The sequence below is a fragment of the Oncorhynchus gorbuscha genome, linkage group LG22 (genome assembly GCF_021184085.1).
Source record: "Oncorhynchus gorbuscha isolate QuinsamMale2020 ecotype Even-year linkage group LG22, OgorEven_v1.0, whole genome shotgun sequence".
In the NCBI taxonomy this organism is placed as follows: domain Eukaryota; kingdom Metazoa; phylum Chordata; class Actinopteri; order Salmoniformes; family Salmonidae; genus Oncorhynchus; species Oncorhynchus gorbuscha.
In genome coordinates this window covers 1967241-1991953 of record NC_060194.1, presented here as the reverse complement: position 1 = coordinate 1991953, position 24713 = coordinate 1967241, and the positions used below count along the sequence as shown (strand labels likewise).

Here is a 24713-nt window from a genome sequence, read left to right as displayed (position 1 = left end):
TGTCACAGTGGAGAGGAGGGACTGGGAGTGGACAGATGGATGGGACAGAGTTAAGGCATAGATAGGGACACCCCTTTAATGAATGTTTAACATTAAATGTTCAGAGGGATTTAAGAGGCAAATGTAGAGAGCGGAAATAGAGAGCAATGAGGGAGAGGAAAAGAGGGAAGAGCAAAAGGGAGGAGGAGAAAGGGGGAAAGAGTAAGGAAGGCCAGTTTACTACGTAAAACCACCCTGGTGTTATTAAGCACTCTAATCAGGATTATATAGGACAGGTGGGGAGACCGGGAGAGAGAGGTGGGGAGACGGAGAGTGAGCTTTGTGATTTCAAAAAAGCTTTTGACTCGGTATGAGGGCCCGCTATACAAATTGATGGAGAGTGGTGTTGGGGAAAAACATAAGACATTATAAAATCCATGTACACAATTGGCAAAAAAACACACACATTTCTTTCCACAGGGCTGGGGGGGTGAGACAAGGATGCAGCTTAAGCCCCACCTTCTTCAACACATACAGTTGAAGTTGGAAGTTTACATACACCTTAGCCAAATACATTTAAACTCAGTTTTTCACAATTCCTGACATTTAATCCTCGTAAAAATTCTCTGTCTTAGGTCAGTTAGGATCACCACTTTATCTTATGAATGTGACATGTTAGAATAATAGTAGAGTGATTTATTTCAGCTTTTATTTCTACCCTCAATTAGTATTTGGTAGCATTACCTTTAAATTATTTAATTTGAGTCAAACATTTCGGGTAGCCTTCCAAAAGCTTCCCACAATAAGTTGGGTGAATTTTGGCCCATTCCTCCCGACAGAGCTGTTGTAACTGAGTCAGGTTTGTAGGCCTCCTTGCACACACACACTTTTTCAGTTCTGCCCACAAATTTTCTATAGGATTGAGGTCAGGGCTTTGTGATGGCCACTCCAATGCCTTGACTTTGTTGTCCTTAAGCCATTTTGCCACACCTTTGGAAGTATGACCATTTGGAAAACCAATTTGCGACAAGCTTTCACCTCCTGACTAATGTCTTGAGATGTTGCTTCAATATATCCATATAATTTTCCCTCCCTCATGATGCCATCTATTTTGTGAAGTGCACCATTCCCTCCTGTGTCACACACTGACCATAGAGAGCATTTATGCTGTATGTTGGTTAGGTCGGGGTGTGATTAAGGGTGGGTTGTCTAGGTGAATTCTATTTCTATGTTGGCCTAGTATGGTTCCCAATCAGAGGCAGCTGTATATCATTGTCTCTTATTGGGGATCATATTTAGGTAGCCATTTCCCCATTGTGATTTGTGGGATCTTGACTATGTTTGTGTGTAGTTGCTTTCTGCACTGCATGTAGCGTCACGTTTAGTTATCAGATTTATTGTTTTTGTGCTTTAAGTTTTCTCTTCCAAATAAAAGGATGGAAATATACCACACTGCATCTTGGTCCACTCCTTATTGTGACATCCTGCAGCAAAAAATCCACAACATGATGCTGCCACCCCCGTGCTTCACGGTTGGATGGTTGGTTCACGGTTGGGATGGTGTTCTTCGGCTTGCAAGCCTCCCCCTTTTCATCGAAACATGGTTAGCATCATTTTGTCTGTCATAGTACAAGTGTACCTATGATAAATTACAGGCCTCTCTCGTCCTTTTAAGTGGGAGAACTTGCACAATTGGTGGCTGACTAAATACTTTTTTGCCCCACTGTAGGACTCGTTTTACTGTGGATATAGATACTTTTGTACATGTTTCCTCCAGCATCTTCACAAGGTCCTTTGCTGATGTTCTGGGATTGATTTGCACTTTTCACAGCAAAGTACGTTCATCTCTAGGAGACAGAACGTGTCTCCTTCCTGAGCGGTATGATGGCTGCGTGGTCCAATGGTGTTTATACTTGCGTACTATTGTTTGTACAGATGAATGTGGTACCTTCAGGCATTTGGAAATTGCTCCCATGAACCAGACTTGTGGAGGTCTACAAATTTTTTTCTGAGGTCTTGGCTGATTTCTTTAGATTTTCCAATGATGTAAAGCAAAGAGGCACTGAGTTTGAAGGTCGGCCTTGCAATACATCCACAGGTACACCTCCAATAGGCTAATTGACATCATTTGAGTCTATCAGAAGCTTCTAAAGCCATGACATCGTTTTCTGTAATTTTCCAAGCTGTTTAAAGGCACAGTCAACTTAGTGTTTGTAAACTTCTGACACACTGAAATGATGATACAGTGAAATAATCTGTCTGTAAACAATTGTTGGGAAAATGGCAAGTCCTAAACGACTTGCCAAAACTATAGTTTGTTAACAAGATATGGATTTACAAACTACAGGCCACTAAATACCCTGGTTTAAATGAAGATATGGATTTACAAACTACAGGCCACTAAGTACCCTGGTTTAAATGAAGATATGGATTTACAAACTACAGGCCACTAAATACCCTGGTTTAAATGAAGATATGGATTTACAAACTACAGGCCACTAAATACCCTGGTTTAAATGAAGATATGGATTTACAAACTACAGGCCACTAAGTACCCTGGTTTAAATGAAGACTCTGATTTCTCACTCTTCCTGTAGGGTAGTGTGATGTCACCTAGTGGACATTTTGCTCAATTGCCCTCAGCTCTGTTTAGACTGTTGTTGTTCATGCTTTGCTGTGTTCTAGTGTACTATTGCTTACTAGGTGTGTTCAATCAATTTTGTGACCACTCCCTCTTCCAATTAGGGCTAATTGGAAAAGCTGTTCAAAAAAGGACATTGTATTCCTTTTTTTTGACGAAGGCCTGCAGCTGAAACGCGTCAGTTTAAAAAAAAACTGTTTCTATTGAACGTGCCATACTAATAAAGGCATTTATATAAAGCAAAGCAGTGCGACAAAAACAACAACACAGAGTTACACATGGGGTAAACAAACTTACAGTCAATGACACAATAGAAAAATATATGTACAGTGTGTGCAAATGTAGCAAGATTAGGGAGGTAAGGGAATAAATAGGCCATAGTGGCGAAACAATTACGATTTAGCATTAACACTGGAGTGATCGATGTGCAGACGATGATGTGCAAGTAGAGATACCGTGGTGTAAAAGAGCAATAATAAATAACAATATGGGGGTGAGGTAGTTGGGTGGGCTATTTACAGATGGGCTATGTAGAGGTACAGTGATCGGTAAGATAGTCTGACAGCTGATGCTTAAAGATATATCTCCTTCTCTAAGTCTCCAGCTTCAGTGATTTTTTTCAATTCGTTCCAGTCATTGGCTGCAGAGAACTGGAAGGAAAGGCAGCTAAAAGAGGTGTTGGCTTTGGGGATGACCAGTGAAATATACCAGCTGAAGCGTGTGCTACGGGTGGGTGTTACTGTGGTGATCAGTGAGCTGAGATAAGACCTAGCAAAGAGTTATAGATGACTTGGGGCCAGTGGGATTGGCAACGAGTATGTAGCGAGGGCCAGCCAACGAGAACATACAGGTCGCAGTGGTGGGTAGTATATGGGGCTTTGGTGACAAAACGGATGGCACTGTGATAGACTACATCCAATTTGTTGAGTAGGGTATTGGAGGCTATTTTGTAAATGACATCGCCGAAGTCAAGCATCAGTAGGATAGTCAGTTTTACGAGGGTATGTTTGGCAGCACGAGTGAAGGATGCTTTGTTGTAAAATAGGAACCGTCCAGAGTAGTGATTCTAGTCGGGCGACTGGGTGCGGGCAGCAATCGGTTCAAGAGCATGCATTTAGTTTTACTAGCATTTAAGAGCAGTTGGAGGCCACGGAGGGAGTTTTGTATGGCATTGAAGCTTGTTTGGAGGTTTGTTAACGCAGTGTCCAAAGGGCCAAATGTATACAGAATGGTGTCATCTGCGTAGAGGTGGATCAGAGAATCACCAGCAGCAAGAGCGACATCATTGATGTAAACAGAGAAAAGAGTTGGCTTCGAAATGGTCGGTGATCTGTTTGTTAACTTGGCTTTCCAATATTTTAGAAAGCCAAGGCAGGATGGATATAGGTCTTTAACAGTTTCGGTCTAGAGTGTCTCCGCATTTTGAAGAGGGGGATGACCACGGTAGCTTTCCAATCTTTGGGGGATCTCAGATGATACGAAAGAGAGGTTGAACAGGCTAGTAATAGGGGTTGCAACAAATTTGGCGGATAATTTTACAAAGAGGTTCCAGATTGTCTAGCCCTGCTGCTTTGTAGGGATCCAGATTTTAGCGCTCTTTCAGAACATGTGGGTGAAGGAGAAGCGGGGGGGACTTGGGCAAGTATCTGCGGGGGGTGCAGATCTGTTGGTCGGGGTAGCGGTAGCCAGGTGGAAAGCATGGCCAGCCGTAGAAAAATGCCTTATCGATCATCATAGATTTATTGGTGGTGACAGTGTTTCCTAGCCTCAGTGCAGTGAGCAGCTGGGAGGAGGTGTTCTTATTCTCCACGGACTTTACAGTGTAGTGTCCCAAAACTTTTTGGAATTAGTGCTACAGGATTCAAATGTCTGTTTGAAAAAGCTAGCCTTAACTTTCCTAACTGACTGTGTATATTGGTTCCTGACTTCCCTGAAAAGTTGCATATCGCGGGGGCTATTCGATGCCAATGCAGAACGCCACAGGATGTTTTTGTGCTGGTCAAAGGCAGTCAAGTCTGGGGTGAACCAAGGGCTATGTCTGTTCTTAGTTCTACATTTTTTGAATGGGGCATAGTGATTTAAGATGGAGAGGAAAGCCATTTTAAAGAGCAACCAGGCATTCTCTACTGACGGGATGAGGTCAATATCCTTCCAGGACACCCGGGCCAGGTCGATTAGAAAGGCCTGCTTGCTGAAGTGTTTTAGGGAGCGTTTGATAGTGATGAGGGGTGGTCGTTTTACCGCGGACCCATTACGGATGCAGGCAATGAGGCAGTGATCGCTGAGATCCTGGTTGAAGACAGAAAAGGTGTATTTAGAGGGCAAGTTGGTCAGGATGATATCTATGAGGGTGCCCATGTTACGGATTTAGGGTTGTAACTGGTAGGTTCCTTTATCATTTTTACAGGAGCAGCCAACAAGTGCTCAGCATATGTGGGAATTCCTTCAAGACTGTTGGAAAAGCATTCCTCCTGAAGCTGGTTGAGAGAATGCCAAGAGTGTGCAAAGCTGTCATCAAGGCAAAGGGAGGCTACTTTGAAGAATCTCAAATATAAAATATATTTTGATTTGTTGAACACTTTTTTGGTTACTAGATGATTCCATGTGTGTTATTTCATAGTGTTGATGTCTTCACTATTATTCTACAATGTAGAAAATAGTTTTAAAAAATAAAGAAAAACCCTTGAATGAGTAGGTGTGTCCAAACTTTTGACTGGTACTGTACCTTCAAATAAAAGGTGAAATTCTGTACTGTTGCCTCATATAAAACATTTGATCTCAAACCAGTGATCCTGTAGCCAAATTATGTTTATGAGAAATGATCTAGTTTGATGGGATGGGCAGTTTGTTATATTTAAAAAGTTACAAAAGAGAAAAGAGAAACACATTTAATATAAAAGTAATTAGTTAAAACATCAATCAAAAGGGCACTTTTTATGTAGTAGGGCAAAATTGCAGGGCTCCATCTGCTGTCCAAATACATGTCTGGAGAAGGAGTCCGTTCACCAGGCATCATAATATTGTTTTTAATTTGTATGCAATCAGAGAAACATCAGGTCCCATTTTGAGAGTCTAGGAGAACTGGACCGGGGATCAAACTCCCAATCTCAGGGTGGACACTCTAAACAAAAGGCCACTGAGATGGTAACTGACAAATATATGTAATATAATATGATCGAAGAAAGACATTGGCCTTCCTCACCTCCTGTCGCTTGAAGTTCTGGACGGCTTGATCAAAATGGTCATCTTTCGTCTCATCCGCCTTTCCCAGTTTCTGCAGTACCTGGAACCAAAATAACACGAGATGTTTAGAGACAGTCTGTGAAATAAGCATCAATTAGCCATAATTCGTTAAAGGTCCAATGCAGTCGTTTATACCTCAATATCAAATCATTTATGAGTAGCAATTAAGTACCTTACTTTGATTACTTTCAAATACAAATGGTCAGAAATGAACAAAAATAGCTTCTTAGCAATTTCTCAAGCAAGAATTTTGCTAAGACTGTCTGGGAGTGGACTTAGCGAGGGACTTATTTGGACAAGCCACATGTAACCCGAAAACTAGTTGTTATTGGCAGAGAGGTTTGAAACTCTGTTATTGGTCGACTAACTTATACCGCCTGGTGATGTCACCAAGGTAGACCAAAACTACATCCCACCAAAACAGGCTAAAATGTCCGGCAGTCGTTTCAAACAGCTCTTACACTGAAAGGACATTATCATTATTTTCACAATTTCATAATAATATTCCTACCTCAGTGTGGAAATATACGTAAAACATAGGAAAATCCTGTTTCTGACTGCACTGGGATTTTAAATGTTTGGATTGGGGGAGGAGAAGCTGATCCTTGATCTGCATTAGGGGAAACTCCACCCCGGAGTTTAGTACACACTCATCTATTTATAATCACATTTCATTTAAGTTGCATTTAAAATCGCAACAACAACAACAACAACAACAGCACAACAAAATAAAGGCAATACAAAAACAACAGAAGGCAGCAAATTACAGACTAGATTGAATGTCGACTGAACTGTATTCTAGTTGAACTGGGTACTGAGTACTGGTTGCTAATGAGTAGAGCATTTTCAAAAGATACACTATATGACCAAAAGTATGTGGACACCAGCTCGTCGAACATCTCATTCCAAAATCATGAACATTAATATGGAGTTGGTTCCCCCCTTTGCTGCTATAACAACCTCCACTCTTCTGGGAAGGCTTTTCACTAGATGTAGGAACATTGCTGCTATAACAACCTCCACTCTTCTGGGAAGGCTTTCTACTAGATGTTGGAACATTGCTGCATGGAGTTGCTTCCATTCAGCCACAGGAGCATTAGTGAGATCGGGCACTTGGCATTCCAATTCATCCCAAAGGTGTTTGATGGGGTTGAGGTCAGGGCTCTGTGCAGGCCAGTCAAGTTCTTCCACACCCATCTCGACAAACCTTTTCTTTATGGACCACATTGTGTGCATGGAACCATTACCATTCTGAAACAGGAAAGGGCCTTCCCCAAACTGTTGCCACAAAGTTTGAAGCACCGACTCGTCTAAAATGTCATTGTATAGTTTAGGTTAGGATTTCCCTTCGCTGGAACTAAAGGGGCCTAGCACGAACCATGAAAAACAGCCCCAGAACATTATTCCTCCTCCACCAAACTTTACAGTTGGCACTATGCATTCGGACACGTAGCGTTTACCCCCAAACCCAGATTAATCGGTCTGACCGCCAGATTGTGAAGAGTGGTTCATCACTCCAGAGAACGCGTTTCCACTGCTACAGAGTCCAATGGCGCATGGTGATCGTAGGCTTGTGTGGGGCTGCTCGGCCATAGAAACCCATTCCATGAAGCTCCGCCGAACAGTTATTGCGCTGACGTTGCTTCTAGGAGGCAGTTTGGTACTCGGTAGTGAGTGTTGCACCCGAGGACAGACAATTTTTATGTGCTGTGTTTCGCAGTACTGTTCTGTGAGCTTGTGTGGCCTACCGCTTCACAACTGAGCCCCCGTTGCTCCCAGTGGTTTCCATGGGACAGCTCTAGCAGGGCAGAAATGTGATGAACTGACTTGTTGGAAAGGTGGCATCCTTTGACGGTGCCACGTTGAAAGTGACTGAGCTCTTCATTAAGGCCATTCTACTGTCAATGTTGTCTATGGAGATTGCATGGCAGTGTGCTCGATTTTATACACTGGTCAGCAACGGATGTGGTTAAAATATCCGAATCCACTAATTTGAAGGGGTGTCCACATATTTTTGTATATATTGTGTTTCCGCTGCCTTGTTATACTTCAGAAAAATGTAATCATGTGTGAATAAAGGAAAAATAAATAGTGTTTTCAATAGGATTCTCCACTCTTGAATGACCTCAACTGTTCCCAGGCATTCCCAAAGCTCCGTTCACACTACACAATTGTATAATTCCTATAATCGTATAACCTTTCATGCTACACTACACTTGATTTCTATGATCAAATTTGCTTTCATGTTTACTGACCATTTACTGGAACCAAGGATGTCAGACATTTCTAGAATGTGCATCGGAGATAATCAATATGAAGTTTGTTTTCATTTAGTTCCTCAACCCTGTATGACCATCGAGAGCCTGTACACTGCGCTCGTACAAACTTTCAGAGCATGATCATAACATTTGTGACGAATATCGTGTAGTGTGAAAGCATTTTTAATTCACACAATCTGAAAATAGGGTTTGATAGGTTGCGCAAATGTATAATGTAGGCCTGTGTGCAAATACAGAATGTGCATGCTTTCATGACAGGAGAATAGAAATGGTTGACAACTCGACATAATCTGAAGTGGTTGACAACTCGACATAATCTGAAATGGTTGACAACTCGACATAATCTGAAATGGTTGACAACTCGACATAATCTGAAATGGTTGACAACTCGACATAATCTGAAATGGTTGACAACTCGACATAATCTGAAATGGTTGACAACTCGACATAATCTGAAATGGTTGACAACTCGACATAATCTGAAATGGTTGACAACTCGACATAAATCTGAAATGGTTGACAACTCGACATAATCTGAAATGGTTGACAACTCGACATAATCTGAAATGGTTGACAACTCGACATAATCTGAAATGGTTGACAACTCGACATAATCTGAAATGGTTGACAACTCGACATAATCTGAAATGGTTGACAACTGAAATGGTTGACAACGACATAATCTGAAATGGTTGACAACTCGACATAATCTGAAATGGTTGACAACTCGACATAATCTGAAATGGTTGACAACTCGACATAATCTGAAATGACTGGCTATTCAACATAATCTGAAATGGTTGACAACTCGACATAATCTGAAATGGTTGACAACTCGACATAATCTGAAATGGTTGACAACTCTACATAATCTGAAATGGTTGACAACTCGACATAATCTGAAATGGTTGACAACACGACATAATCTGAAATGGTTGACAACTCGACATAATCTGAAATGGTTGACAACTCGACATAATCTGAAATGGTTGACAACTCGACATAATCTGAACTGACTGACTATTCAACATAATCTGAAATGACTGACTATTCAACATAATCTGAAATGACTGGCTATTCAACATAATCTGAAATGACTGGCTATTCAACATAATCTGAAATGACTGGCTATTCAACATAATCTGAAATGATTGACTATTCAACATAATCTGAAATGATTGACTATTCAACAATCCGAACGGAATTAAAGCGGTATAGGCCTATGGACGATCTCCTTTGGCTATCTGCGATGGACTATTTACAAATTGCTCATTCTGTTTGTGCATATTCTGAATGCAATCGGACTGATGATTTATCATTTGTGTCAGGGTCATGGCCATTTGACCATCGTTGGTTTAATTCATCTGAAGGGAAGCACTTCATTTTGAGAGAATATAGCGTTATATTCTACATTTTGCAGTTGTTGTTTTGTTTCCCTATTGGATGGATATCACAGGTATTGTCCTGCTGAAATTGATTGTATATATTTAATGGAATATTTAATCTGAAGGGAAAACCTTTTTAGAGGGGATACCTTTAAGTCTTTTCTATCCTTTTCTATATTTATAATGCGTTATTCATCATTCGGGGTATTGTAGTTAATATTGGGATATTGATATTGTCTCGAGTGAATTAATTAAGATGAAGGGAAGGAGTTCATCTGGAGAGGATACATGATATATTCCATCCTCGATATTGTCACGTTGGCATAAATGAGTCGGGACGAGACCAGTAATCATCTGCGCAAACGGCACGAAAGCCAAAAACACACAGCACAGGTACTCACACGCACCACTAAAGGACACCCCAATGGAAACCAAAGGGCACACTGATACAAGTACTAATCCGTGGGAAGAGGGGACAGGTGTGCGTAATGAAAGTTCCGGAGGGATCCGTGACACTATATTATTTTTCCTCTTGCATTCTCAATTCTGGGTATTACTGTCTGCTAAAGGTTTAGTAATATTGATTGCATTTGTTGGCCTCTGTGTTTTTTCATCCTTTTTCAAATGTATTTAGAACTGTTAATGCTGGTATCTTTTCTAGACAGTTGATCATTTCTTGTTTTGTTATATCTTGCTATTTATTTGCCATCTCTATTGACCAATCCTATGAACCAAAATCAGCTATCTAGGTTATAATGACCATAGAGTAGACGCTCTTCCCACCTCCAACCTCAGGCCTCTTTAGGTTTTAGGCTGAGGGGCGTCGGGAGTGCGAACGTTGTATGCAAGTAATTCAGTATACTTGAAACTTGTATGTCAATAGTAAGTGGTGACAGAAGTATTGATTGATGAAATTGTGTGGAAAATGACTGGCGAAATGTACTTCTGTCACGGGCAAAGAAATAAAAGATAGCTGATGATGTTAATTAATAATCATTTCAATCCGAATGTGCAAACTGTCTGTCACATCCGTTGTTGGAGCGTGGTGCAGCGTACATCTTTATTTTGATGAACACCGAAAAAACAACCAATGATAACACAGTGCCTGTGTAACAGTATAACTTTACAACCGTCCCCTCGCCCATGCCCGGGCACGAACCAGGGACCTTCTGCACACATCAACAACAGTCACCCACGAAGCATCGTTACCCATCACTCCACAAAAGCCGCCCTTAGCCGTGGTATATTGGCCATATACCACAAACCCCCGAGGTGCCTTATTGTGATTATAAACTGGTTATCAACGTAATTAGAGCAGTAAAAATAAATGTTTTGTTATACCTGTGGTATACGGTCTGATATACCACGGCTGTCAGCCAATCAGCATTCAGGGCTGATGAGAGGGACCATATGACACACGGAGGAGTCCACAACAGGGGGGGTAGGGGAAACACGAATGGTAGGGAACGCCCTCCTGGGGAGTGACTGTCAGAGACAAACACCCTCCTCCTCTCCCTGTGTATCAGGTTCCCCTCTCCCAAACAACCAGGGAGATGACACAGATAGTCATGTCACATAAGCAGACAGCACTGCTGTATTTGGTTACTGGCCCAATGGTCTTCACCTCGAGTGTAACGACGTTCGTCTGTTGAATGAAGAGAGTCAGACCGAAATGCAGCGTGTAGGTTACTCATGACTTTAATGAAATATATCGCGGTACATGAAATAACTATTATAAGAAAACAACAAACGGAACGTGAACTAATTACAACCTATCTGGTGACTAACACTAAGACAGGAACAAACACCCACAAAATACAACGCGAAAGTCAGGCGGTCTAAATACGGTTCTCAATCAGAGACAACGACAGCTGACTCTGATTGAGAATCGCCCCAGGCAGCCAAGCCTAACTAGACACACCCCTAATCAGCCGCAATCCCAAATAATACAAACCCCAACACGAAATACAACATATAAACCCATGTCACACCCTGGCCTACCCAAACATATACCAAAAACACAAAATACAATGACCAAGGCGTGACATCGAGGCTACCGTCCTGTAACAAGGTAGAGGAATACAGACTGCCAACCATACCGTACCAGTCAAAGGTTTGGACACACCTACTCATTCCAGGGTTTTTAATGGATTTGTATTGTGTTCTACATTGTAGAATAATAGTGAAGAGATTCTTCAAAGTAGCCACCCTTTGCCTTGCACACTCTTGGCTTGGCATTCTCTCAACCAGCTTCATGAGCTGTCAAAGGCAAAGGGTGGCTACTTTGAGGAATCTAAAATATTAAATATATTTTGATTTGTTTAACACTTTTTTTGGTTACTAGATGATTCCATATGTGTTTATTTCATAGTGTTGATGTCTTCCTTATTATTCTACAATGTAGAAAATAGTAAAAAATAAAGAAAAACACATTGAATGAGTAGCTGTGTCTTAACTTTTGACTGGTACTGTAGTTCCTCTCTGTTGTATGTGTGAGTCATACAGTTCACTTTGTTCTTCTCTCTCTCATCCCCACTATTCCAGCAGTGCTTAATTGAGCCAGATCCTGCCGGAACAAGACTTTGACTTTGTTTGTTCCGGCACCTATTTGCCCAGATCCGGTACCCCCCGTGGCATGATTTATTCATCAATTCACTGTTTACACTGTAGACATTCTAATGAAAAGCCATCAGCATTAAATCAAGTTGCCTGTTAAAGCGTGGTGATCCTTCTGTGTCATCATCCTATCCTGCCACACTGGTTCCAGACCTGCGTAGTGATCCTTCTGTGTCATCATCCTATCCTGCCACACTGGTTCCAGACCTGCGTGGTGATCCTTCTGTGTCATCATCCTATCCTGCCACACTGGTTCCAGACCTGCGTGGTGATCCTTCTGTGTCATCATCCTATCCTGCCACACTGGTTCCAGACCTGCGTGGTGATCCTTCTGTGTCATCATCCTATCCCGCCACACTGGTTCCAGACCTGCGTGGTGATCCTTCTGTGTCATCATCCTATCCCGCCACACTGGTTCCAGACCTGCGTGGTGATCCTTCTGTGTCATCATCCTATCCTGCCACACTGGTTCCAGACCTGCGTGGTGATCCTTCTGTGTCATCATCCTGTCCTGCCACACTGGTTCCAGACCTGCGTGGTGATCCTTCTGTGTCATCATCCTATCCTGCCACACTGGTTCCAGACCTGCGTGGTGATCCTTCTGTGTCATCATCCTATCCTGCCACACTGGTTCCAGACCTGCGTGGTGATACTTCTGTGTCATCATCCTATCCTGCCACACTGGTTCCAGACCTGCGTGGTGATCCTTCTGTGTCATCATCCTATCCTGCCACACTGGTTCCAGACCTGCGTGGTGATCCTTCTGTGTCATCATCCTATCCTGCCACACTGGTTCCAGACCTGCGTGGTGATCCTTCTGTGTCATCATCCTATCCTGCCACACTGGTTCCAGACCTGCGTGGTGATCCTTCTGTGTCATCATCCTATCCTGCCACACTGGTTCCAGACCTGCGTGGTGATCCTTCTGTGTCATCATCCTATCCTGCCACACTGGTTCCAGACCTGCTCTCTTATTTGCACATAGACGTTATGGGGAGGGCCGGTGGGGTAAGTAACTGATATTGACACAGGTCTTGGTAGTGGTGGTCAGCTAGTGAAGAGGTCCCTACATAAATCGGTCTCCCTACTTGAATTTGAATCGTGGGAAAGCCAAATAAAAAAATGTATAAGAAAATCCAGAGAAAGATGGTGAATCAAACCCAGGACGAGCTGTCCGCGGCGGAGGAGAGGAGTTAGGTGAAAACTGTTATTGATGGCAATGCTAATCCTGACAGTTCAGCGATCACCACCAGCACCTCCACTAGCTAGTAGGCTACTAGCAAGTCAGACTCAGAGGGAGACCGGGAGCAGCGCATCCACCGACTAAGTACTCGGAGGAGGTACAATATGCAGTTCAAGAACAAGCAAACGTATATAACCCCTGGCTTAACATGAAGAATTTAAAGTTGGGCTGTACAACATGCCAAAAGGTAGTGAGCTTCAGTCTGGAAACAACTGGAGGGATTAAACTAGCAAAGGAGTGGGTGGAACGTACAATAAATTAACATCCTATGCATCAGAAGTGAAAAATACAAGAAAAACAACGAGCCCTCAAAGAAAAGGTTTTTAAACTGAACCAAGGTGCATTTGGTGGCAGCAAACCTTGTAGCCAAGGCTAAAGAAGACACCCAGGGTAACACTCTAGATGAACTAAAAACATAGACACCATGTCAGAGTCTTCAGAACAGCCGTAGAATGTTGAACATCACAGCTCATGGCTTTCAGCAACAAGTTGACTCTCAGGGGTTAAAACGGACTTGACATGGGGGGGAGAGTCATTGTTGGAGGTTTCACAGCACAGAACAAGTTTGTAATCTGAATATGTGCTTCATATTATCACATGAAATACATTGATTTATTTTATTTGAAGTTATATTCTGATATTGCGATATTTGTTCTCCTGTACATTGATGTCTTGAAAAGTGTATGAAATTGGGGTCTCGTGAGCCCCACAGCTGAGTATGTGTGCATATGGCGGTTGTTCTGCAGTGTCGTCTAACAAATGTTGCTGTTCATTGATGTCTAGATAATAAGGCTATAAGAAATCCGGACTTGTGTCAGCCCGCAGCTATACTCAAGTACGTGGGCATACTGCATACTACATCTAACATGCTTTGAACTAATTAGCACCTTGGAGAGTTCTGTCTGTTTCACCACCATAGATAGTAGGCTACTTGGAGAGTGCTGTCTGTTTCACCACCATAGACAGTAGGCTACTTGGAGAGTTCTGTCTGTTTCACCACCATAGACAGTAGGCTACTTGGAGAGTTCTGTTTCACCACCATAGACAGTAGGCTACTTGGATAGTTCTGTCTGTTTCACCACCATAGATAGTAGGCTACTTGGAGAGTACTGTCTGTTTCACCACCATAGATAGTAGGCTACTTGGAGAGTTCTGTCTGTTTCACCACCATAGACAGTAGGCTACTTGGAGAGTTCTGTCTGTTTCACCACCATAGACAGTAGGCTACTTGGAGAGTTCTGTCTGTTTCACCACCATAGACAGTAGGCTACTTGGAGAGTTCTGTTTCACCACCATAGACAGTAGCCTACTTGGATAGTTCTGTCTGTTTCACCACCATAGATAGTAGGCTACTTGGAGAGTTCTGTCTGTTTCACCACCATAGACAGTAGGCTACTTGGAGAGTTCTGTCTGTTTCACCACCATAGACAGTAGGCTACTTGGAGAGTTCTGTCAGTTTCACCACCATAGACAGTAGGCTACTTGGAGAGTTCTGTCTGTTTCACCACCATAGACAGTAGGCTACTTGGAGAGTTCTGTTTCACCCCCATAGACAGTAGGCTACTTGGAGAGTTCTGTCTGTTTCACCACCATAGATAGTAGGCTACTTGGAGAGTTCTGTCTGTTTCACCACCATAGACAGTAGGCTACTTGGATAGTGCTGTCTGTTTCACCACCATAGACAGTAGGCTACTTGGAGAGTTCTGTCTGTTTCACCACCATAGACAGTAGGCTACTTGGAGAGTTCTGTCAGTTTCACCACCATAGACAGTAGGCTACTTGGAGAGTTCTGTCTGTTTCACCACCATAGATAGTAGGCTACTTGGAGAGTTCTGTCTGTTTCACCACCATAGATAGTAGGCTACTTGGAGAGTTGTGTCTGTTTCACCACCATAGACTGTAGGCTACTTGGAGAGTTCTGTTTCACCCCCATAGACAGTAGGCTACTTGGAGAGTTCTGTCTGTTTCACCACCATAGACAGTAGGCTACTTGGAGAGTTCTGTTTCACCACCATAGATAGTAGGCTACTTGGAGAGTTCTGTCTGTTTCACCACCATAGATAGTCGGCTACTTGGATAGTGCTGTCTGTTTCACCACCATAGACAGTAGGCTATTTGGAGAGTTCTGTCTGTTTCACCACCATAGATAGTAGGCTACTTGGAGAGTTCTGTCTGTTTCACCACCATAGACAGTAGGCTACTTGGAGAGTTCTGTTTCACCCCCATAGACAGTAGGCTACTTGGAGAGTTCTGTTTCACCACCATAGATAGTAGGCTACTTGGAGAGTTCTGTCTGTTTCACCACCATAGACAGTAGGCTACTTGGAGAGTTCTGTCCGTTTCACCACCATAGACAGTAGGCTACTTGGAGAGTTCTGTTTCACCACCATAGACAGTAGGCTACTTGGAGAGTTCTGTTTCACCACCATAGACAGTAGGCTACTTGGAGAGTTCTGTCTGTTTCACCACCATAGATAGTAGGCTACTTGGAGAGTTCTGTCTGTTTCACCACCATAGATAGTAGGCTACTTGGAGAGTTCTGTCTGTTTCACCCCCATAGACAGTAGGCTACTTGGAGAGTTCTGTCTGTTTCACCACCATAGATAGTAGGCTACTTGGAGAGTTCTGTCTGTTTCACCACCATAGATAGTAGGCTACTTGGAGAGTTCTGTCTGTTTCACCACTATAGATAGTCGGCTACTTGGATAGTGCTGTCTGTTTCACCACCATAGACAGTAGGCTACTTGGATAGTGCTGTCTGTTTCACCACCATAGACAGTAGGCTACTTGGAGAGTTCTGTTTAACCACCATAGACAGTAGGCTACTTGGAGAGTTCTGTCTGTTTCACCACCATAGATAGTAGGCTACTTGGAGAGTTCTGTCTGTTTCACCACCATAGACAGTAGGCTACTTGGAGAGTTCTGTTTCACCACCATAGACAGTAGGCTACTTGGATAGTGCTGTCTGTTTCACCACCATAGACAGTAGGCTACTTGGAGAGTTCTGTCTGTTTCACCACCATAGACAGTAGGCTACTTGGAGAGTTCTGTTTCACCACCATAGATAGTAGGCTACTTGGAGAGTTCTGTCTGTTTCACCACCATAGATAGTAGGCTACTTGGAGAGTTCTGTCTGTTTCACCACCATAGATAGTAGGCTACTTGGAGAGTTCTGTTTCACCACCATAGACAGTAGGCTACTTGGATAGTTCTGTCTGTTTCACCACCATAGATAGTAGGCTACTTGGAGAGTTCTGTCTGTTTCACCACCATAGATAGTAGGCTACTTGGAGAGTTCTGTCTGTTTCACCACCATAGACAGTAGGCTACTTGGAGAGTTCTGTCTGTTTCACCACCATAGATAGTAGGCTACTTGGAGAGTTCTGTCTGTTTCACCACCATAGACAGTAGGCTACTTGGAGAGTTCTGTCTGTTTCACCACCATAGATAGTAGGCTACTTGGAGAGTTCTGTCTGTTTCACCACCATAGACAGTAGGCTACTTGGAGAGTTCTGTCTGTTTCACCCCCATAGACAGTAGGCTACTTGGAGAGTTCTGTCTGTTTCACCACCATAGATAGTAGGCTACTTGGAGAGTTCTGTCTGTTTCACCCCCATAGACAGTAGGCTACTTGGAGAGTTCTGTTTCACCACCATAGATAGTAGGCTACTTGGAGAGTTCTGTCTGTTTCACCACCATAGATAGTAGGCTACTTGGAGAGTTCTGTTTCACCACCATAGACAGTAGGCTACTTGGATAGTGATGTCTGTTTCACCACCTTAGATAGTAGGCTACTTGGAGAGTTCTGTATGTTTCACCACCATAGACAGTAGGCTACTTGGAGAGTTCTGTCTGTTTCACCACCATAGACAGTAGGCTACTTGGAGAGTTCTGTATGTTTCACCACCATAGATAGTAGGCTACTTGGAGAGTTCTGTCTGTTTCACCACCATAGACAGTAGGCTACTTGGATAGTGCTGTCCGTTTCACCACCATAGATAGTAGGCTACTTGGATAGTGCTGTCTGTTTCACCACCATAGACAGTAGGCTACTTGGAGAGTTCTGTTTCACCACCATAGATAGTAGGCTACTTGGAGAGTTCTGTCTGTTTCACCACCATAGACAGTAGGCTACTTGGAGAGTTCTGTCCGTTTCACCACCATAGACAGTAGGCTACTTGGAGAGTTCTGTTTCACCACCATAGATAGTAGGCTACTTGGAGAGTTCTGTCTGTTTCACCACCATAGACAGTAGGCTACTTGGAGAGTTCTGTCCGTTTCACCACCATAGACAGTAGGCTACTTGGAGAGTTCTGTTTCACCACCATAGATAGTAGGCTACTTGGAGAGTTCTGTCTGTTTCACCACCATAGACTGTAGGCTACTTGGATAGTGCTGTCCGTTTCACCACCATAGATAGTAGGCTACTTGGAGAGTGCTGTCCGTTTCACCACCATAGATAGTAGGCTACTTGGAGAGTGCTGTCTGTTTCACCACCATAGACAGTAGGCTACTTGGATAGTGCTGTCTGTTTCACCACCATAGACAGTAGGCTACTTGGAGAGTTCTGTTTCACCACCATAGACAGTAGGCTACTTGGAGAGTTCTGTCTGTTTCACCCCCATAGACAGTAGGCTACTTGGAGAGTTCTGTCTGTTTCACCACCATTAGTAGGCTACTTGGAGAGTTCTGTTTCACCACCATAGACAGTAGGCTACTTGGATAGTGCTGTCTGTTTCACCACCATAGACAGTAGGCTACTTGGAGTTCTGTCTGTTTCACCACCATAGATAGTAGGCTACTTGGAGAGTTCTGTCTGTTTCACCACCATAGATAGTAGGCTACTTGGAGAGTTCTGTCTGTTTCACCACCATAGACAGTAGACTACTTGGAGAGTTCTGTCTGTTTCACCACCATAGATAGTAGGCTACTTGGAGAGTTCTGTCTGTTTCACCACCATAGACAGTAGGCTACTTGGAGAGTTCTGTCTGTTTCACCACCATAGATAGTAGGCTACTTGGAGAGTTCTGTCTGTTTCACCACCATAGATAGTAGGCTACTTGGAGAGTTCTGTCTGTTTCACCCCCATAGACAGTAGGCTACTTGGAGAGTTCTGTTTCACCACCATAGATAGTAGGCTATTTGGAGAGTTCTGTCTGTTTCACCACCATAGATAGTAGGCTACTTGGAGAGTTCTGTTTCACCACCATAGACAGTAGGCTACTTGGATAGTGATGTCTGTTTCACCACCTTAGATAGTAGGCTACTTGGAGAGTTCTGTATGTTTCACCACCATAGACAGTAGGCTACTTGGAGAGTTCTGTCTGTTTCACCACCATAGACAGTAGGCTACTTGGAGAGTTCTGTATGTTTCACCACCATAGATAGTAGGCTACTTGGAGAGTTCTGTCTGTTTCACCACCATAGACAGTAGGCTACTTGGATAGTGCTGTCCGTTTCACCACCATAGATAGTAGGCTACTTGGATAGTGCTGTCTGTTTCACCACCATAGACAGTAGGCTACTTGGAGAGTTCTGTTTCACCACCATAGATAGTAGGCTACTTGGAGAGTTCTGTCTGTTTCACCACCATAGACAGTAGGCTACTTGGAGAGTTCTGTCCGTTTCACCACCATAGACAGTAGGCTACTTGGAGAGTTCTGTTTCACCACCATAGATAGTAGGCTACTTGGAGAGTTCTGTCTGTTTCACCACCATAGACAGTAGGCTACTTGGAGAGTTCTGTCCGTTTCACCACCATAGACAGTAGGCTACTGTTCTGTTTCACCACCATAGATAGTAGGCTACTTGGAGAGTTCTGTCTGTTTCACCACCATAGACTAGTAGGCTACTTGGATAGTGCTGTCCGTTTCACCACCATAGATAGTAGGCTACTTGGAGAGTGCTGTCCGTTTCACCACCATAGATAGTAGGCTACTTGGAGAGTGCTGTCTGTTTCACCACCATAGACAGTAGGCTACTTGGATAGTGCTGTCTGTTTCACCACCATAGACAGTAGGCTACTTGGAGAGTTCTGTTTCACCACCATAGACAGTAGGCTACTTGGAGAGTTCTGTCTGTTTCACCCCCATGGACAGTAGGCTACTTGGAGAGTTCTGTCTGTTTCACCACCATAGATAGTAGGCTACTTGGAGAGTTCTGTTTCACCACCATAGACAGTAGGCTACTTGGATAGTGCTGTCTGTTTCACCACCATAGACAGTAGGCTACTTGGAGAGTTCTGTCTGTTTCACCACCATAGATAGTAGGCTACTTGGAGAGTTCTGTCTGTTTCACCACCATAGATAGTAGGCTACTTGGAGAGTTCTGTCTGTTTCACCACCATAGACAGTAGACTACTTGGAGAGTTCTGTCTGTTTCACCACCATAGATAGTAGGCTACTTGGAGAGTTCTGTCTGTTTCACCACCATAGACAGTAGGCTACTTGGAGAGTTCTGTTTCACCCCCATAGACAGTAGGCTACTTGGCTACTTGGAGAGTTCTGTCTGTTTCACCACCATAGATAGTAGGCTACTTGGAGAGTTCTGTCTGTTTCACCACTATAGAGTCGGCTACTTGGATTGCTGTCTGTTTCACCACCATAGACAGTAGGCTACTTGGATAGTGCTGTCTGTTTCACCACCATAGACAGTTCTGTCTGTTTCACCACCATAGATAGTGAGAGTTCTGTCTGTTTCACCACCATAGATAGTAGGCTACTTGGAGAGTTCTGTCTGTTTCACCACCATAGACTTGGAGAGTTCTGTCTGTAGGCTACTTGGAGAGTTCTGTTTCACCACCATAGAGTAGGCTCTGAGTTCTGTCTTTCACCACCATAGACAGTAGGCTACTTGGAGAGTAGGCTACTTGGAGAGTTCTGTTTCACCACCATAGATAGTAGGCTACTTGGAGAGTTATGTCTGTTTCACCACCATAGATAGTAGGCTACTTGGAGAGTTCTGTCTGTTTCACCACCATAGACAGTAGGCTACTTGGAGAGTTCTGTCTGTTTCACCACCATAGATAGTAGGCTACTTGGAGAGTTCTGTCTGTTTCACCACCATAGATAGTCGGCTACTTGTATAGTGCTGTCTGTTTCACCACCATAGACAGTAGGCTACTTGGATAGTGCTGTCTGTTTCACCACCACAGACAGTAGGCTACTTGGAGAGTTCTGTTTCACCACCATAGACAGTAGGCTACTCTGGAGTAGGTTCTGTTTCACCACCATAGACAGTAGGCTACTTGGATAGTGCTGTCTGTTTCACCACCATAGACAGTAGGCTACTTGGAGAGTTCTGTCTGTTTCACCACCATAGATAGTAGGCTACTTGGAGAGTTCTGTCTGTTTCACCACCATAGATAGTAGGCTACTTGGAGAGTTCTGTCTGTTTCACCACCATAGACAGTAGACTACTTGGAGAGTTCTGTCTGTTTCACCACCATAGATAGTAGGCTACTTGGAGAGTTCTGTCTGTTTCACCACCATAGACAGTAGGCTACTTGGAGAGTTCTGTTTCACCCCCATAGACAGTAGGCTACTTGGAGAGTTCTGTCTGTTTCACCACCATAGATAGTAGGCTACTTGGAGAGTTCTGTCTGTTTCACCACTATAGATAGTCGGCTACTTGGATAGTGCTGTCTGTTTCACCACCATAGACAGTAGGCTACTTGGATAGTGCTGTCTGTTTCACCACCATAGACAGTAGGCTACTTGGAGAGTTCTGTTTAACCACCATAGACAGTAGGCTACTTGGAGAGTTCTGTCTGTTTCACCACCATAGATAGTAGGCTACTTGGAGAGTTCTGTCTGTTTCACCACCATAGACAGTAGGCTACTTGGAGAGTTCTGTCTGTTTCACCACCATAGATAGTAGGCTACTTGGAGAGTTCTGTCTGTTTCACCCCCATAGACAGTAGGCTACTTGGAGAGTTCTGTTTCACCACCATAGATAGTAGGCTACATGGAGAGTTCTGTTTCACCACCATAGACAGTAGGCTACTTGGAGAGTTCTGTTTCACCACCATAGATAGTAGGCTACTTGGAGAGTTCTGTCTGTTTCACCACCATAGATAGTCGGCTACTTGTATAGTGCTGTCTGTTTCACCACCATAGACAGTAGGCTACTTGGATAGTGCTGTCTGTTTCACCACCACAGACAGTAGGCTACTTGGAGAGTTCTGTTTCACCACCATAGACAGTAGGCTACTCGGAGAGTTCTGTCTGTTTCACCCCCATAGACAGTAGGCTACTTGGAGAGTTCTGTCTGTTTCACCACCATAGATAGTAGACTACTTGGAGAGTTCTGTCTGTTTCACCCCCATAGACAGTAGGCTACTTGGAGAGTTCTGTTTCACCACCATAGATAGTAGGCTACTTGGAGAGTTCTGTCTGTTTCACCACCATAGACAGTAGGCTACTTGGAGAGTTCTGTTTCACCACCATAGACAGTAGGCTACTTGGAGAGTTCTGTCTGTTTCACCACCATAGACAGTAGGCTTACTTGGAGAGTGCTGTCTGTTTCACCACCATAGACAGTAGGCTACTTGGAGAGTTCTGTCTGTTTCACCACCATAGACAGTAGGCTACTTGGAGAGTTCTGTCTGTTTCACCACCATAGACAGTAGGCTACTTGGAGAGTTCTGTCTGTTTCACCACCATAGATAGTAGGCTACTTGGAGAGTTCTGTCTGTTTCACCACCATAGACAGTAGGCTACTTGGAGAGTTCTGTCTGTTTCACCACCATAGATAGTAGGCTACTTGGAGAGTTCTGTCTGTTTCACCACCATAGACAGTAGGCTACTTGGAGAGATCTGTTTCACCCCCATAGACAGTAGGCTACTTGGAGAGTTCTGTCTGTTTCACCACCATAGATAGTAGGCTACTTGGAGAGTTCTGTCTGTTTCACCACCATAGACAGTAGGCTACTTGGAGAGTTCTGTCTGTTTCACCACCATAGATAGTAGGCTACTTGGAGAGTTCTTCTGTTTCACCACCATAGACAGTAGGCTACTTGGAGAGTTCACCCCCATGACTGTTTCACCACCATAGATAGTAGGCTACTTGGAGAGTTCTGTCTGTTTCACCCCCATAGACAGTAGGCTACTTGGAGAGTTCTGTTTCACCACCATAGATAGTAGGCTACATGGAGAGTTCTGTCTGTTTCACCACCATAGATAGTAGGCTACTTGGAGAGTTCTGTTTCACCACCATAGACAGTAGGCTACTTGGATAGTGATGTCTGTTTCACCACCATAGATAGTAGGCTACTTGGAGAGTTCTGTATGTTTCACCACCATAGACAGTAGGCTACTTGGAGAGTTCTGTATGTTTCACCACCATAGACAGTAGGCTACGAGAGTGCTGTCTGTTTCACCACCATAGATAGTAGGCTACTTGGAGAGTTCTGTCTGTTTCACCACCATAGACAGTAGGCTACTTGGATAGTGCTGTCCGTTTCACCACCATAGATAGTAGGCTACTTGGAGAGTTCTGTTTCACCACCATAGATAGTAGGCTACTTGGATAGTGCTGTCCGTTTCACCACCATAGATAGTAGGCTACTTGGAGAGTTCTGTTTCACCTCCATAGACAGTAGGCTACTTGGAGAGTTCTGTCTGTTTCACCACCATAGATAGTAGGCTACTTGGAGAGTTCTGTCTGTTTCACCCCCATAGACAGTAGGCTACTTGGAGAGTTCTGTTTCACCACCATAGATAGTAGGCTACTTGGAGAGTTCTGTCTGTTTCACCACCATAGATAGTAGGCTACTTGGAGAGTTCTGTTTCACCACCATAGACAGTAGGCTACTTGGATAGTGATGTCTGTTTCACCACCATAGACAGTAGGCTACTTGGAGAGTTCTGTATGTTTCACCACCATAGACAGTAGGCTACTTGGAGAGTTCTGTCTGTTTCACCACCATAGACAGTAGGCTACTTGGAGAGTTCTGTATGTTTCACCACCATAGACAGTAGGCTACTTGGAGAGTGCTGTCTGTTTCACCACCATAGATAGTAGGCTACTTGGAGAGTTCTGTCTGTTTCACCACCATAGACAGTAGGCTACTTGGAGAGTTCTGTCTGTTTCACCACCATAGATAGTAGGCTACGTGGAGAGTTCTGTCTGTTTCACCACCATAGACAGTAGGCTACTTGGAGAGTTCTGTTTCACCCCCATAGACAGTAGGCTACTTGGAGAGTTCTGTCTGTTTCACCACCATAGATAGTAGGCTACTTGGAGAGTTCTGTCTGTTTCACCCCCATAGACAGTAGGCTACTTGGAGAGTTCTGTTTCACCACCATATATAGTAGGCTACTTGGAGAGTTCTGTCTGTTTCACCACCATAGATATCATAGGCTACTTGGAGAGTTCTGTTTCACCACCATAGACAGTAGGCTACTTGGATAGTGATGTCTGTTTCACCACCATAGACAGTAGGCTACTTGGAGAGTTCTGTATGTTTCACCACCATAGACAGTAGGCTACTTGGAGAGTTCTGTCTGTTTCACCACCATAGACAGTAGGCTACTTGGAGAGTTCTGTATGTTTCACCACCATAGACAGTAGGCTACTTGGAGAGTGCTGTCTGTTTCACCACCATAGATAGTAGGCTACTTGGAGAGTTCTGTCTGTTTCACCACCATAGACAGTAGGCTACTTGGATAGTGCTGTCCGTTTCACCACCATATATAGTAGGCTACTTGGAGAGTTCTGTTTCACCACCATAGATAGTAGGCTACTTGGATAGTGCTGTCCGTTTCACCACCATAGATAGTAGGCTACTTGGAGAGTTCTGTCTGTTTCACCACCATAGATAGTAGGCTACTTGGAGAGTTCTGTCTGTTTCACCACCATAGATAGTAGGCTACTTGGAGAGTTCTGTCTGTTTCACCACCATAGATAGTAGGCTACTTGGAGAGTTCTGTCTGTTTCACCACCATAGACAGTAGGCTACTTGGAGAGTTCTGTCTGTTTCACCACCATAGATAGTAGGCTACTTGGAGAGTTCTGTCTGTTTCACCACCATAGACAGTAGGCTACTTGGAGAGTTCTGTTTCACCACCATAGACAGTAGGCTACTTGGAGAGTTCTGTCTGTTTCACCACCATAGATAGTAGGCTACTTGGAGAGTTCTGTTTCACCACCATAGACAGTAGGCTACTTGGATAGTGATGTCTGTTTCACCACCATAGACAGTAGGCTACTTGGAGAGTTCTGTATGTTTCACCACCATAGACAGTAGGCTACTTGGAGAGTTCTGTCTGTTTCACCACCATAGACAGTAGGCTACTTGGAGAGTTCTGTATGTTTCACCACCATAG

The 24713-nt window shown here is 43.7% G+C and overlaps 1 protein-coding gene across 13 annotated transcripts in view; it reads right to left on the bottom strand.

Moving 5' to 3' along the window:
* Nucleotides 1-24713, bottom strand: part of amph (amphiphysin) — a 145354-nt gene that overhangs the window by 96867 nt on the left and 23774 nt on the right. For all 13 annotated transcript variants that reach the window (XM_046321514.1, XM_046321517.1, XM_046321518.1 and 10 more), the window contains exon 2: nt 5823-5903. In XM_046321514.1, coding sequence (XP_046177470.1) covers nt 5823-5903 — 81 coding nt within the window. The remainder of the gene's footprint in view (nt 1-5822; nt 5904-24713) is intronic.